The following is a 17395-nucleotide window of genomic DNA, read 5'->3' as shown; positions in this document are numbered from 1 at the left end:
GCTAGAATAGCTGTTTCTGGGTGCCAGAAGTTGGTTGAGTTGATTTGACACAGATGTGCAGCAGATATCAACAACAATGGTTATGCAACTAAATATTAATCATTCAATGGTTTAAAGTTAAATCTTAAGAAACTTCTTCAGTTTATAAGTGTCAAGAAAAATGTTGACACTGCTGTTTTTTTACAGATTAATATTAATTTTATTTACTTCCCTTTAAAAGAACAAGACAGATGTGTAAACTGTGTTAATGCTTTGATTTGTAATTGAATGTTTAATATTTTCAATACATTTGAAATATGGAAATAAACTCTGTTTTTACATTTTTCTGCACTTTATTCACTTTTATTAGTACACTGCTATTATTTTGAACACAACTGTATGATGTAACTGTTGCGTCATCCTCCCGTCCAACAGATGGCGCAAACTCACCGCGTGTTAAAAAAAACAACAGAAGAAGAAGAGAAGTTTACAGTTCGAGACTCGAGCAGGGGCCCGTACCATGAAAATGGTTAAACAAACTCAGGGTTACAGGATTAGTTTCAGGTTGACAAAACCAAGCCAATGTGCAGGCCTTGTTGGTAAAAGCTATTTTCATGGTACCCAAAACCCAGGATTTGCACAAACTAATCCTAAACAAAGCTGGCTAACCAACTAAACCAGCTTCATGGTATAGGCCCCTGTAGTAAGTGTTGTGTTGTTTTTGCTTTTTATTTATGTGTGAATAATATGTGTGTTATCTTGTGGTGAACGAAGTTTTATTCGTGCTTACTGTAAATAGTTTTTTTACCATATACTTTGTTTCCAGAGTTACTTTTTTAGTCAGGATTGTTTTGTTTCTTGATATAACAAAGCTGCAGTCGTTTATTGAAATAATGTTTTTGTGTGAATATTATAATGGTGATGTGTTTGTGTTCAGATGTTCATCATGAGAGATGAGACGGATGTGATGTGCTGTAAATCAGTAGGAACTGATCTGTCCATGCTGGATATTGATGATTTGATGACAGAAATCTCTCAGCTGAAGAAAGAGGTGGCGTTACTGGAGTCAAAGCTCAGACAGAGAGATGAACTCAACACAAAGGTTTGTATGAAATTAAAACACTTAAACACTCTTTGTCATCACGATTGAGGTTTGTGTGTTCAGTGTTGATCCTATAGTGAAAGTACATCATCACAGTCTGTTATTTTCAGGATGTATCTGGTGTCTCTCTCTGTGGCTTTACTGATCAAACATCTACATATCTTTTGGTTTCTGTCTGTAATGAAGACCAGAAGACATCAGTGAATCTGCTGGACTGTGGGATAAAAGTGAAACAAGAAGTCACAGAAGGAGATGAAGGTTAGCAGCTAACTTTTGCTTTGTTCTGGTTTCACCTCACTCCAGTCTAAACTAAAAAAAACTTTACTACACAATGTCATAAATAATAAATGTTCGCCAGTATTGACATAAAAGACAGGAAAACTACAATTGCAGTTTCAAAAATGATCTGTGTGTTATGTTTTTACTGTCATAATGATTTTCTCTTTTCATTTCAGACCTGATGAAGCCAAAAGAAGAAATTACAAATGCAAGAGAACAGGCAGATCAAGGTGATTTTGATTCATTTAAGTATCTGCCTCTAATGTTTAACCAGGAATGACAAAGACACAAACACAATTATAGTTGCAGAAGTTCTCAGTGCTGTCAAATTCTTCATAATGATTTTCTCTGTTTATTTTAGATCAGAAAGTGGTAAAGGAGGAAATTTCACAATTCAATGAAATGGAGGAGAAACCTCATCATTTGATACCCAAGGAAGAATCTCTGAGCTGCTCGATAACTGTGAGGAATTTGTCCCCTAAAAGAAAAAACAAGCAAAAGGCAACAGCCAAGGATGCTCATATTTGCCCTCAGTGTGGAAAGACCTTCAAATATAAACATATACTTAAAAATCACATGAGAATTCACACTGGAGAAAAACCTCACCGATGTGATCAGTGTGGAAAAAGTTTCTTAAAGAAATGTAACCTTAATGAGCACAAAAGAATCCACACTGGAGAAAAACCTTACAGCTGTGATCAGTGTGAAAAGAGTTTCTTTCGTAAGTCTGACCTTAATATGCACATAAAAATTCACACGGAAGGCAAACCTTACAGATGTGATCAGTGTGGAAAGAGTTATGTTCGTAAGAGCGATCTCAACGGGCACATGAGTATTCACACTGGAAAATGGCCTTACAGCTGTGATCAATGTGGAAAGAACTTCAGGAATAAAGCCCCCCTTAATGAGCACACAAGAATTCACACTGGAGAAAAACCTTACAGCTGTGACCAGTGTAAAAAGAGCTTCATTCGTAAACTGGAACTCAACAGGCACATGAGTGTCCACACTGGAGAAAAACCTTTTAGATGTGACCAATGTGGAAAAAGCTTCAGTCGTAAGATTGATCTCAACAGCCACAAGAGAATTCACACGAAAGAAAGACCTTAAAATGCCTCTATGCTGATTTTTGTAATTTAAGAGTTCAGATGCAGAGACCACTAAATGCCACCTTGGTCAAAAATTAGATAATAATATTAACCGAATGCTCTTGGCATTTATTATACATTCATGATTCAAGCAACAATACACTATAAAGACAGTTAAACATGGTGGTGCAAAAAATCATGGTATTGTATCATATACAAGGAAAAAAAGATCAGTTTTGTAAGGTGATGGCAAACCCTGACAAAAGGTATTTGTAAAACTGGCACAAAATGGCTGAATCCACAGGGAACCGTTTATCAAAGACACTACATTCTGGTGAGAAACTAAAAAGATCTCATCAAGCTCATATCTACCTCAAAGACACCACCCTTTGTTATTACACAGAGGATCTAAAAGATCTAATCAAATTTACATCTACCCCCAAGACAGCTACCCCATGTGGGGACAGAAGAGTCACATCCTACCGCACTTTCTCATCCCCTCTCCTCATTTTCTCAAAGCAAACTGTATATTTGTTAAAATTGCTTAAGTCATGAACTTCTGGTTATTGCATGGTAGATTAATTATTTAACCTTAACTAAGTTGTTATGTAAGTGTAACCCTTATTTCATACTGTAGTCTGTATGTGGGCTATCGGAGTGATAAGTCATAACCGCTGGTCATTATTTCTGCTAAAATTAAGTTGTATATTGTAATATGATTTAACTATATTCGGCTAGATGGTGCTAAGCCCGAACCTCTGCCATGATGTTTGGTTTCCACCACTGGGCCAAACAGATGGATACATATTTAATTTTTTCCATTCCATGTTCCAGGCAAAAAGGATTGAGGTTATTATGGAGTGTCCAGCTCAAAACTTGTGGGGTGACAACAAAAACGCACTTTTTGACACGAAACCTAAAAATGAACAGGAACTGTGGATCTTGGGCTAAAATAACTGTTTCTGGGTGCCAGAAGTTTGTTGAGTTGATTTGACACAGATGTGCAGCAGATATCAACAACAATGTTTATGCAACTAAATATTAATAATTAAATAGTTTAAAGTGAAGTTAAATCTTCAGAAATTTCACTACAGAGAAAAATGTTAACACTGCTATTTTTTAACAGATTAATATTCATTTTATTTGCTTCCCTTTAAAAGAACAAGACAGACTTGTAAACTGTGTTAATGCTTTGAAATTAAATGTGTAATGTTTTCAATACATTTGAAATATGGAAATAAACTCTGTTTTTAACATTTTTGCACTTTATTCACTTTTATTAGTACACTGCTATTATTTTAAACACAACTGCATATTGTTCACAAGTTATCAGAAAAGAAAAAAAATTACAAAAATGTGAGTATTTTTAAAATATTATATGTTTTCTGAGCTTTTTTGTTCTTAACTTTTTTCAAAGGGGTACTGTATAATTTGAAATCATTTATAAAATGTGACAGGTTTGGTTTACAAAGGGCCCATTTTGTTTTGTGTATATGATATTTTCCTAATACAATAAATAGCTGTATAATATATTGTTCATTACTTTCCAAATTATCTCTCTCAAAATAAAAAAAACACATCAATTTCTACCACACGAACCAATTTTCTACTAATATAATTTCCACATCTTTCCAGTGTGTAACTATGATTATTACACGGCTCTCTGGAATGCTTGATTCTGATTGGTCAGCTGAGACATTTGCAGGTTCGTTCTTTTCAAATAATAACCGCTCCAAAGTAATAACGCATATCCGGCGCTACTTGCATGTTTTAAATCCCTCCGCACCAACAAAGATTACTGTTTGGCGCCATCTTGTGACAAACACTGGACAACCACAATTAAGAATGGAAAGAGCTTACTGAGACTGAACTTGACAAAATAGAGCATGACAGCTACGAAGCCAACACAAAAAAAAAATACAGAATGGGCATTAAAACTTCTCAAAGACTGGCTAAAAGAGAAAAAAATGGAGACAGACAAGTATGAAGCAGAGGATCTTAATAAGGTATTACGATCGCATCTGTGCAAAGTTTCGCGGAAGGATAAAAATGTTAATTTAAAACAAATATGCCAATAAAATGTTTCAAATTCATATTCGTGACCAGTTTTTTATTATTATGTGGCAAGTAGCTGTGTAATAAGCAGGATAATGTAGAGGCAGCCGGTAGTTATCGGGAAAATAAGCCCCTTCAGTGTGATACAAGACACTCCGCTTCGCGTCGGGTCCTGATCACACTGTCGGGGCTTATTTCCCGATAACTACCGGCTGCTAGGGTGACCACCTGCTAATAAGCCCAAGGGGGGACAAGGGGTGTGTTTCTGAGGGACAATGTGGGACACTCCCTGGCCCGGCGGTGCACCCGACCCACGGGCCGACTTATTGATAGTGGTTTACCCATTTCTAGCACATACCACCTTACACTGCAAAAAATTTATTTTCTAGAAAAAAATCTTGTATTTTTGTCTTGTTTTCAGTAAAGATGTCAAACAGTTCTTGGATGGAGGTGCTTTTTCTTGATGAGCAAGGCAGCCCAAGAAAATAATCTAGTTTTTGGACAAAGATATTGAATTTGGGTGATTTTGTGCACAAAACAAAAAAATCTGCCAATGGGGTAAGCTAAAAAATCTTGAACATTTTTCTAAAACACTTAATTTAAGATTTTTTTCCTTGTTTTATGCACAAAATCACTTAAATTTCATATTTTTGGTCTAAAAACTAGACTTTTCTTGGGCCGTTTTGCTCCTTAAGATAAAGCATCTTAATTTAAGAATTTTTAGATATTTTTACTGAAAACCAGACAAAAATACCAAGACTTTTTTTCTTGAAAATCATTTTTTGCAGTGTACATGGCATATTAATAATGCCCTATTCCCCTAAACATGATGTATGCTCATGAATAGGCCAACCAATGTGTATTTTTTTAAAATAAAGATTCATAATATTTTGAACATTCAATGATTGACAGATGCACTTTCATTTACGATTTACTTTAGCTATTTAATTTATTTTTCATTATAATTTATTCACTTTAAATAAATTATAATATAAAATTATAGAATTAACAGGAATTAAAGTTGGTCAACAACACAGATACAGTTAAAAAAAAGTCTTAACTCACAACTCCAGGTGTTCACGGAACGAGAAGGGGGAGGAAGGATGGTGAACTTGCATGTTAGTAAAGGCAGGCGCAGGAAAAAAACTGTTCAGTGCTTTGGAGACACCTTTACGACTTTCAGCCACAAATATTTATTTTCCCAGTCTTTCTTGTACCCACACCTTCTCTTTTTAATTGCTGATGGCGGTGCAGAGTCAGACTCAGTCTCTTTCTCCATTTTTCGAATTGGAAAGCGCGCATCTAAAAGGGATGCACGTGCGTGGCTGCGTGCGGACTGCGCTGTCATGACAACAACGAAAAGTTGACAACAACCTAGTCAGCAGTTCAGCTGAGGGGCAACAGTAGCGTGCGAGTAGCGAGCGAGCCTGAACTGTCTAGTAATGTCCGTTTGGCTGCGTGAGGCTTTTTTAAGCAAGCATTGATTATGCGTGACACGGTCTCAATTTGCGTGACGCATGAATTGGGCTTCAAACGCTGTGCGTTCACGCGCTACGCGGGACGGGTGGTCACCCTACCGGCTGCCCCTACATTATCCCTTACTAAATAACTGTTGTTAACCAGTTGTTGCGTCACTTTCCCGTCCAGCAGATGGCGCAAACTCAGCGCGTGTTACATAAAACAACAGATGAAGAAGAAGAAGAGACGCTCACAGTTCCATAGATATGCACACACAGTTCGAGCAGTTGTAAGTGTTGTGTTGTTTTTGCTTTTCATTTGTGTGTAAATAATGTGTGTGTTATCTTTGTGGTGAACGAAGTTTTATTCTTGCTTACTGTAAGCAGTTTTTTACCATACACTTTGTTTCCAGAGTTATTTCTGTAGTCAGGAAGATTTTGTTTCTTGGTTTAACAAAGCTGCAGTCGTTTATTGAGGTGATGTTTTTGTGTGAATATTATAATGGTGATGTGTTTGTGTTCAGATGTTCATCATGAGAGATCAGATGGATGTGATGTGCTGTAAATCAGTAGGAACTGATCTGTCCATGCTGGATATTGATGATTTGATGACAGAAATCTCTCAGCTGAAGAAAGAGGTGGCGTTACTGGAGTCAAAGCTCAGACAGAGAGATGAACTCAACACAAAGGTTTGTATAAATTAAAACACTTAAACACTCTTTGTCATAATGATTAAGGTTTGTGTGTTCAGTGTTGATTCTATAGTGAAAGTACATCATCACAACTGTTTGATTTAATGTTATTTCCAGGATGTATCTGGCGTCTCTCTCTGTGGCTTTACTGATCAAACATCTACAGAGCTTTTGGTTTCTGTCTGTAATGAAGACCAGAAGACATCAGTGAATCTGCTGGACTGTGGGATAGAAGTGAAACAAGAAGACACAGAAGCAGATGAAGGTGATTTGATTTATTCAGGTATGCACAGTTTTTTTCCGGAGACAGAATTGGTCTTTGGTGGTTGATGGACATTTTTATACACTCACACATTAAAAGTACCTCACCCATGTAAACATAATGTTTATAAAATGTACTTAATATTTAAAAATGTCACTTAAACACAAAGTATGGCTAAAAATTTTATAACCTCCTCCACGCTATATATAAAGGCTATGCATTTATCAGACACAGATATTATTTATTATTTAACAATTTACAGTTGTGTCACTCTTGTTGTCATCATTTCTTGGCATCATCTTGGCAAACAAGTATGGTTGTTTATTCACTTGGCTTTCATTGCTTTGTAGGATATCCTAATTTGGTACGCACAAAATGGGCATAGAAATATGCAAATGCAATTTCCACGGACATATCGGGATTTGTAAAAAATAAACTTGCCGTGAATAAGTGTGCGCTATACGAATGCTCTCGACCGTGTGTACGCACGTTTTTTGAGCGGAGTGAAAGACCACAAACTCTGTTCTGTACATATATACATAATATTCTCATTATTTTTTAACACATCTATAGTTATGCGCTGGGACAGAGTTAGACCCTTTTGACTCCACACAGAAACAGCAACGCGTGCGGCATGACATAAGGAACATCCTGGATCTGTTTTTTCGCTCTTCTTTATTCTTTTTTTATGTATAATAGAAGTATTGGATCAGGACTCAGTATCGGTAGATCAAATGAAAATGAATCGTACTCGAGGGCAAAAAAACCCTGATCGGTACATCACTAGCCAGCTTTGACATAAAAGACAGGAAAACTGTAATTGTAGTTTCAAAAATGATTGGTGTTATGTTTTTTACTGTCATATTGTTTATAATGATTTTCTCTTTTCAGACCTAATGAAGCCAAAAGAAGAAATCACAAATGCAAGAGAACAAACAGATCAAGGTGATTTGATTCATTTAAGGATCTGCCTCTAATGTTTAAAGAGACATTCCACTTTTTTTCGAAATAAGCTAATTTTCCAGCTCCCCTTACCGTTTTTGAATACATTCAGCTGATCTCCTGGTCTGGCGCTAGCACTTTTATCATAGCTTAGCACAATCCATTAAATCTGACTAGACCATTATCATCGCGCTAAAAAATAACGAAAGTTTATTTCAAATATTTTTCCTATTTAAAACTTGACTCTTCTGTAGTTTCATCGTGTACTAAGACCGACAGAAAATTCAAAGTTGTGATTTTCTAGGCAGATATGGTTAGGACTACACACTAGAGGTCGACCGGCCGATTAATTGGCCGATTTTTGGCATATTTTAAAAAATCGGCTTTGGCCGATTTTGCTGCAAAATTAGGCCGATTAATAGGCAGGCGCATCTGCGGGCACCTAAGCGCTGTTGTAGAACTCGTGACGCTGCCTCTTGCTGCAAGCAGATCGCTCCCGTCTCGGGTGTGTGCAGCGATGCCTTGTTCACAAACAGCTTTACTAAATGATGGCGGATCGCGCAAATTAAGCAGACAGTACAACAGCGCGACGGGCTTATGTCTCGCGGTGCACTGTCCGTGCAAAGATTAGGCTCATTTCATGTGATTAATGAGTGATGATGAGTTTTGTTTGCGTGACAGAGAGAGAAGAGCCGCGCGCGCACGCTTTCTGTCTCCCTGCTTTTATTACTCAAAACAAAACTGACTCGATGGCAAAAGGTCGGAAGACCAAATCATATCCACAAAGGAAATGTTTTTCGTGTTGTTACAGTAAGACTTTGTTTACAGTTTTGCGTTGCTCAGCCTGGATTACAACACAGCGCGTCCGATTCGCGAACTGACTCCTTTGAACAGAGTCGTTTGAATGAACAGATCAGTCCCAACACTAAAATCACAAGACGTCACTGTCAGCACAATAAGTCACTTATATCGTATCAGAAATGAGAATGTATATGTGTTTAGAAAGATTTGCCCTAAATAACAGTCTCAACTAAAAACCATAGACATTTACTATGTTAACTTTATGATGAATAAATATTTTATCAGGTCTACCAAATAAGGATTTTATCCTACAAAGCAATAAAAGCCATGGTAAAAAACTGATCAAAGATGATGACAGCAGAGTGTCAGGTAATATCTGTGTCTGATAAATGCATGGTGCAGAGGAGGTTGTAAAACTCTTCAGAAAGACCAGTCATATATTTTTAAATACTTTGACTTAAATAGTGACATTTTTGCATTTAAAATATCTGCTAATAATGATGAGAACATTTTGATTATTATGTACATATAGAAAATCGGCCAAACATATCGGCCATCGGCTGCCCTGATTTCTAAAAAATCGGCATCGGCCAGAGAAAAAGCATATCGGTCGACCTCTACTACACACTCATTCTGGCATAATAATCAAGGACTTTGCTGATGTAACATTGCTGCAGGAGGCGTAATGATATTACGCAGCACCCGAAAATAGTCACCTGCTATTGAAAGTTATTAAGGGGACTATTTTCGGGCAGTGCGTAATATCACTACACCTGCTCCAGCCATGTTACATCAGCAAAGTCACTGATCATTACGCCAGTTTGAGAGTATAGTTCCTAGCCATATCTGCCTAAAAAAATCGCAGCTTTTAATTTTCTGTCGGCCTTAGTACACAATGTGATAGAGTGAGTCACCCTCAAGGGGATAATACTGGTCTGACAGTTTCCTTTGACTTTATTATTGAAGTTTTAGTACAGGCATTTATGTACGAATAGGTACATATATGATTGTGTTGTAGGTGTGTGGGGATGCAGCATGTGTGTTCTATAAAAGAAACAAAGAATAAAAATATTATTAATCACAATGTACAAAGTATAATGAAATGTACAAAGGTATACAGTTATATCCAATACAATAATAAACATTGAATCAGAATACTGAAATATAATTATTAAGTCAAATAACCTAGAAAGAGTCATAAACAACTAATATACAGGCATACAAAGGGTAATAAAGCAAAGTACTAAAGGGCTTTGGTGGTCTTTGCCTCCCTCTAGTGGAAGCGGATGCAACTGCACCCCATGCGCTCATTATGTAAGGGCCCGTGACCAAGACGTGCTGATCTACACACTAATTGCGTCTAACCCCCATTCAGACAGCCAGCGACCAGCAGTAGCAGAGCGACGCGATCTCATTCATTTCAATGGAAACTGGGCGACATGAGCGAAGTGACCGTTGGCGACCGTATGGGCGTGTCCAGCGACGCGAGAAAGTTAAGAAAAGTTTAACTTTATGCAAATGTGGAGCGATTTTCCGGAGCGACTACCAATGAGAACGAGGTAGTGGAGTCACGTCATCCTTCTCTCCTCAGTTATTGGCGTGGATGGTACTCATTTGTGTATGACAAGCAGATTTATAAACGCCTCATTGAAAGGGACGAGCGACACACAGCGATAACATCGCTGTCTGTCTGAATGCGGCGTAACAGTGACACAGATGTTTAATACGATTTAGCAGTAATACAAAAGGGTACAAGAACTAAAATATAGCACACATGAGTACAACGTAAAGCTGACATAATGTAAAGGAAATAATCTCCAGTCTAACAATGGCTTATAGCAGTCACTTGATATCTATTAACTAAAGAAATACACGCAAAAGTATTAAACCACGCGCATAATATACTTAACAGAAAAACAGGTGAAAGTAAACAACAATATCTAAACAAGTCCGATAGCAATATTTGCGTCTTAGTGCGAAATAAAACTTACTTTCTCTTAGATTACGCACACGAGAGCCACCATCCCACAGAATATGGAGTCGTGAATGAAGATGTGGAAATTAAATGACGTCGATGCAATTTCAGAATAAAACTACCGGAAATAAAATACTTTCTGACACACAATGTAACTACAGAAGAGTCAAGTTTTAAATAACCAAAGAGTTTTGATATTTTTCCTATTTTTTTAGCACGATGCTAATGGTCTAATCAGATTCAATGGATTGTGCTAAGCTATGCTAAAAGTGCTAGCGGCCGAAGTGGAATGTCCCTTTAACCAGTAAGGACAAAGACACAAACACAATTATAGAAGTTCTCAGTGCATTTTTAATGTGTAAAATTCTTTATAATGATTTTCTCTGTTTGTTTTAGATCAGAAAGTGGTAAAGGAGGAAATTTCACAACTCAATGAAATGGAGGAGAAACCTCATCATTTGATACCCAAGCAAGAATCTCTGAGCTGCTCGATTTCTGGGAGCAATTTGTCACCTAAAAGGAACAACAAGCAAAAGGCAACAGCTAAGGATGCTCTTGTGTGCCCTCAGTGCGGAAAGACCTTCACTACGAAATATATACTTAATAAGCACATGAGAATTCACACTGGAGAAAACCCTTACAGCTGTGATCATTGTGGTAAAAGTTTCATGAATAAATTTCACCTTAATGACCACAAGAGAATCCACACGGGACAAAAGCCTTACAGATGTGATCAATGTGGAAAGAGTTTCGTTCGTAGGTATAATCTTAACGGACACAAAAAAATTCACACTGGAGAAAAACCTTACAGATGTGATCACTGTGGAAAGAGTTATGTTCGTAAGAGCGATCTCAACAGGCACATGAGCAATCACACAGGAAAATGGCCTTACAGATGTGATCAATGTGGAAAGATCTTCAGGAATGAAGCCCCCCTTAATGAACACATGAGAATTCACACTGGAGAAAAACCTTTTAGATGTGATCAGTGTGGAAAGAGCTTCATTCGTAAACTCGAACTCAACAGGCACATGAGAATCCACACTGGAGAAAAGCCTTACAAATGTGATCGGTGTGGAAAGAGCTTCATTCGTAAGATTGATCTCAAAAGGCACATGACACTGCACACTAAAGAAAGGCCTTAAAATGTCCCTACTATGGTGATTTTTGTCATTTAAGAGTTTAGATTCCAAGAGCACTAAATGAAAAAACGTTTGCTTCAAATTCGTTTAATCCCAGCCTCAGACCATTCAGAAATACCAGTTTGTTGGCAGAATCCATTAAGAGTCTGATAGAAATTTCACATCAGGGCGGTTCTAGACCCTTTTTAGGGGGACTTCAACCACCCTGTCTGTCATCTTAGCCACCCTACAATTAATAAATCTATGAAACTATCAGATATACAGTTATGTTGAAAATAATAGCAGTGCCAGATCAGTAACGTGATAAACCGCTGTTATCCGTAGTAGTAATATTTCTGAATTAGAAATGATTTATTTACAGATGTAGTAGTGTAATAGAAAAACAGGAGACCCATTTGTTATGATATCCACACTACTTTTTCCGAGTTATAGACTCATTGAAAGTGGCATGATCAAAATAATATTAGTGTGAAGTTTAGTTGGAAAATTAGTTTATTCTGTGAAAAAAACACCTTTTTGTCCTGTATTACAGTGAGAGTTTCACCAATTGTTATAAAATATATCTGCTGCTGAATTACTGAGTAAAATCGACCAAGACGGGGGCAGAAGAGTCACACCCTACCGCACATTCTCGTCCCCCTCTCCTCATTAATAGGGTTTGTGCCCAGCTTCACTACTTCCTGGGCGTCGGCCGGCTCCTTGTTTCCTGTCTGCCATTGTTGGACAAACTGATTAATCCAGGTGTGCCTGACCTCAGTAGTCACAAACGAACTGATTAATCCAGGTGTGCCTGACCTCAGTGGATTGGTCGGTTTGTCCAGTGATGGCGGACAGGAGGCGGGAGGCTGGCTGGAGTTCAGGAGGTAGTGTAGCTGGGCATAAAGCCAGTTGTATATAGTAATATTATTTAACTATATTCTGCAAGATGGTTCTAAACCCGAACCTCTGGTTATAGTTTGAATTTTGTACTAAGCTGTATACAAACGATTGAATGGGGCTACATGGGAACTTTTAGCAAGAGATTGTGGGAGCGGCATTGTTAAACTGCTTTAGCCATAACCTCTAGTACGGTCGAGTTTGTGTTTGGAAACCGCACAACGGCCAAAAATGCACTTTTTGATACGAAACCTAAAAATGAACAGGAACTGTGGATCTTGGGCTAAAATAGCTGTTTCTGGGTGCCAGAAGTTGGTTGAGTTGATTTGACACAGATGTGCAAGAGATATTAACAACAATGGTTATGCAACTAAATATAAATAGTTCAATAGTTAAAATGAAGTTAAATCTTAAGAAATGTCTCTACAGAGAAAAATGTTGACATTGCTATTTTTTTTAACAAATTAAAATTCTTTTATTTTTTGCTTCCCTTTAAAAGAACAAGACAGACTTGTAAACAGTGTTAATGCTTTGATTTGTAATTGAATGTGTAATGTTATCAGTACATTTGAAATATGGAAATAAACTCTGTTTTTACATTTTTGCACTTTATTCACTTTTATTAGTACACTGTTACTATTTTGAACACAACTGTATGTGTGTAACTATGGTAAAATGACTGTTATCAAGCAGCTGTTGCGTCACGCTCCCGTCCAGCAGATGGCGCAAACTCACCGCGTGTTACATAAAACAACAGAAGATGAAGAAAAGAAGCGCACAGTTCGAGCAGTAGTAAGTGTTGTGTTGTGTTGTTTTTCATTTGTGTTTAAATAATATGTGTTGCTTTCACTTGTTTATTCACAAGATACAACCGGAACTTCAAACAGACACTAGATGGCAGTACATCTCAATGTAACTCAATAGCACCACTCATTGTCAAAATTACTGTATTACAACACTCCCACTAAATTTTTACAATGGCATTAAGGCACTTCATACTAAATTATATTACTAAGAGCCGTGCTCTCCTTCATATACAGTATCAAGATAATTTTTATTCAGACTAAACAACAACAACAAAAAACTTTGTAAGAATCCATTTTTCTTACTTCTTTTACCTTAACATTTACCATTCTTTTACTCAACACAAAAACAGTGCCTATACCAGTAATTACTTTAAACAATTACATGGGAAAAAGCCCAATCTCTCTTCTAAGATATTCAAACTTCTGTTTAGTCAGTGGCTTGGTCAGGATATCTGCCTTCATGGACAATATTTTAGTTCTATTTGCCCATTCTGCACACATTCACGAATGTAGTGGTAGCGAATGTCTATGTGTTTAGTTCTTGAGTGATCCACTGGATTCTTCGCAATTGCAATTGACTCCGTAATGAGAATTAGATCATCTACATAAACAGCAAGAATCTCAAGCTCTTGTGTTGATCTCACAAACACACAGGGACCTGATGTGCTCTGTTTGAATCCAATGTCTTTCATGTACTCCGTAAAAGCCTTGCTCCAACAGCGCGGAGACTGCTTAAGTCCATAGATTGACTTATTCAATTTGCACACCAGGTGTTCTTGTCCAGGTTTGATGTATCCCTCTGGTTGCTCCATGTAGATTTCTTCTTCTAGGTGTCCATTTAGGAATGCAGTCACGACATCCATTTGGTGCACATGTAGATTATTCTGGATAGCATAAGACAGTAATGTACGAATTGAGCTGAATCGTACCACGGGTGAAAAGGTTTCATCATAGTCAGCACCATACAACTGTGAGTAGCCCTTGGCGACTAGTCTGCACTTGTATCTCTCTACTCGTCCATCACTACGATGCTTAACTTTGAACACCCATCTTGATCCTATGGCCTTCCTATCCCTTGGTAAATCCACTAAGTCCCACGTCTCATTTTCCAGCAGTGACTCATATTCCAAGTCAGCGGCCTCCTCCCATTCCTTTGCATTAGGACTCATCATTGTTTCTTGCAGTGTGCGTGGCTCTGTAACACAACACATATTGGCATAATGATCAACAGTCACCATATCAGCAAACTCCTCATATCCATATCTCCTCGGAGCCCTTCTGATTCTGCTGCTTTTTCTAACAGCTTCATCAACAGCAACCTCTTCTTCTTGTGTTCCACTCTCATTTGTGTTCACAGTTACCTCGTTCTCTGAACAGGTTACTTCCACTTCATCTTTCCAGTCAAAATCTGATGACATCACGACGAATTAGAATTCTCCTTTTCTCTTCATCAAACAGACGATAGCCTTTTGCGTTGTTTGCATATCCCACAAAACGAAGCTTCACAGCTTTCTTGTCCAGTTTTCTCCTTTCTATGTCAGGGATATGCGCATAAGCAACACAGCCAAACACTCTCATGTGACTCATGTCAGGTTTTTTGTCACACCATCTCTCGTAGGGTGTCTCTGACTTCAGGAGAGATGTTGGAAGCCTGTTCTGTATGTAAGCTGCAGTTGCTACAGCCTCTGCCCAGTACATCTTTGGCAACTTAGCATGAGATAGCATACTTCTAGCTGCTTCTATTAATGTCCTATTCTTTCTTTCTGCAACTCCATTTTGCTGTGGTGAGTGAGGTACAGTTAACTCATGGTGAATACCTTGATCCTTCAAATATTCTTGAAACTCCTTTGATGTGTACTCACCACCGTTGTCTGTTCTCAGTTTTGTGATGTTTTGTCCACATTCTTTAGAGTATGTTTTCTCAAATTCCTTGAATTTGCTTAGGACCTCACTTTTCTGTTTCATGAAATATACCTTGCAGCATCTAGAGTAATCGTCGATAAAAGTCACAAAGTACTTTGCTCCACCTATAGACTCAGTCTGCATGGGACCACAGACGTCACTATGGATCAGCTGCAACTTGCGTTTGGAGCGTATTTCTCCCACTGGCTTATATGGCTTTCTAGAGAGCTTGCCCTCCACACATCCTTCACAGAAAGGAATCTCTTTCTCTGCAGAGAACTCCACTCCATTCACAAGATCTTTCAGTTCCTTCAGCTTTGTGGTGTGTCCCAGGCGCTGATGCCACAGGCTGGCGGATACTGATACACTTGATGCACCATAACAAACAGACGAACTTCCTTCATCGTCCAGCTGATACAGTCCATCAGATCTTTGCGTTCCCATTCCTTGGAGTGTTCCATCTTTCCAACGTATGTAGCAGCGAGACCTCTTGAACTCCACTGTGTTTCCTTTTCTTGTAGCAGCTCCCACTGAGAAAAGATTTCCAGATAGCTTTGGAACATACAACACATCATACATTTTTTGCATCACTGATTTTAAAAGTCATTCTCAGTCTGACATTGCCAAGTCCTAGGGCTTCAACCACTCTGCCATCACTGAGTTTCACAGACTGTGCTTTTGAAAATTCCTGGTAGTCATGAAGAATTTCTTTATCACATGTCATGTGCTTTGATGCTCCTGAATCAATCAACCATCGATACTGTTGTGGCTTCTTAATCGGGTTTGCCTCTTCAGCAACAAAGGCACATTCAGACGAGTCATCTGCATCTTTACACATCATACTTTTGGCTTTGTGGGTTTTCTTTTTCTTTTTCCAGCTTTAAATGTCCTTCTTTTCCACATTTGTAACATCTCCACGAGCTGGGTCTTTCAGCTCCCACTGCTTTGGAGTTAGCCTGCATATTTTCACGAAACTGTGATGACATGGCGGATGCACCACCTGACGTAGCATCATTGATATCAGTAGCATTGACTCGTTTTTGCTCTTCATTTATTAATGCTTGCTGAACAAATTGCAGTGTCAAATTGTCTATCTTTGTTTCTAGTGCAGTGACAATTGTAGCATAACTTGGTGGTAAGCTACCCAGGAGTGTTACAATCTGGTCTTCCTCTTCAATCACAGAACCTATTGCTCCTAGCTGATCAGTAAGTTCCTTCATTCGTTTTAAGTGTTCATTTAATCTTTCTCCTTCCTTCATTTCACATCTGAAATATTTTTTTCTTCAGAAACAATTTATTTGCCAGAGTATCTCTCTCAAAATGTCATTTTAGCGTGTCCCACGCCTCTTTTGGAGTTTTGCAGCTTGTTATCAGATACAACTGGGGTGTACTTACATTCAGCACTAACATAGAGAATGCCTTCTCTCTCCGTTTTGCGAATTCAGCTTGTGTGTGTGCGTTAGCATCATTAGCTAGGACATCCGTCTCCATTAGCATGCCCCATAGTCCTTTCGCTTTCAGAAAATGTTCCATCTGAAATTTCCATGTTGCCCAGTTCTCTGGTCCGCTCAGCTTGTCAATAAACAGCTTATCTTCCATTGTGAATTCCACAACACTGTTTATCTAACACAAATCTCCGTGTAACACAGCTTTTTAGCGATGCACTGGGCCCATAACCTGTTGCTTTCACTTGTTTATTCACAAGATACAACCGGAACTTCAAACAGACACTAGATGGCAGTACATCTCAATGTAACTCAATAGCACCACTCATTGTCAAAATTACTGTATTACAACAATATGTGTTTGTTATCTTTGTGGTGAACGAAGTTTTATTCTTGCGTACTGTAAATAGTTTTTTTTAACCATACACTTTGTTTTCGGAGTTATTTCTGTAGTCGGGAAGGTTTTGTTTCTTGATTTAACAAAGCTGCAGTCGTTTATTGAAATGATGTTTTTGTGTGAATATTATAATGGTGATGTGTTTGTGTTCAGATGTTCATCATGAGAGATCAGATGGATGTGATGTGCTGTAAA

General features: G+C 38.0%; 1 protein-coding gene across 1 annotated transcript; it reads left to right on the top strand.

Annotated features, from left to right (window-relative positions):
• The first annotated feature begins 1218 nt into the window (after positions 1-1218).
• On the top strand, positions 1219-13107 carry LOC129430389 (uncharacterized). Its single transcript, XM_073874837.1, has 8 exons — positions 1219-1339; positions 1537-1590; positions 1722-2464; positions 6485-6529; positions 6593-6649; positions 6770-6935; positions 7806-7859; positions 11011-13107. The coding sequence occupies exons 2-8, from the start codon at positions 1542-1544 to the stop codon at positions 11775-11777; spliced, it is 1881 nt and encodes a 626-aa protein (XP_073730938.1). The 5' UTR covers positions 1219-1339; positions 1537-1541; the 3' UTR covers positions 11778-13107.
• Positions 13108-17395: the final 4288 nt, after the last annotated feature.

This window comes from Misgurnus anguillicaudatus, chromosome 13, assembly GCF_027580225.2.
Source record: "Misgurnus anguillicaudatus chromosome 13, ASM2758022v2, whole genome shotgun sequence".
NCBI lineage: Eukaryota > Metazoa > Chordata > Actinopteri > Cypriniformes > Cobitidae > Misgurnus > Misgurnus anguillicaudatus.
The sequence above is the reverse complement of the archived record's forward strand: the minus strand, read 5'-3'. Positions and strand labels throughout refer to the sequence as shown.

Excerpts from the sequence above, each read along its gene's own strand:
- LOC129430389 (XM_073874837.1), top strand. The coding sequence starts at position 1,542 with ATGAAGCCAAAAGAAGAAATTACAAATGCAAGAGAACAGGCAGATCAA. Across the intron at positions 6,530-6,592 it reads ATGTGATGTGCTGTAAATCA|AAAGAGGTGGCGTTACTGGA; the intron begins GTAGGAACTGAT and ends TCTCAGCTGAAG. Across the intron at positions 6,936-7,805 it reads AGGTGATTTGATTTATTCAG|ACCTAATGAAGCCAAAAGAA; the intron begins GTATGCACAGTT and ends TTCTCTTTTCAG.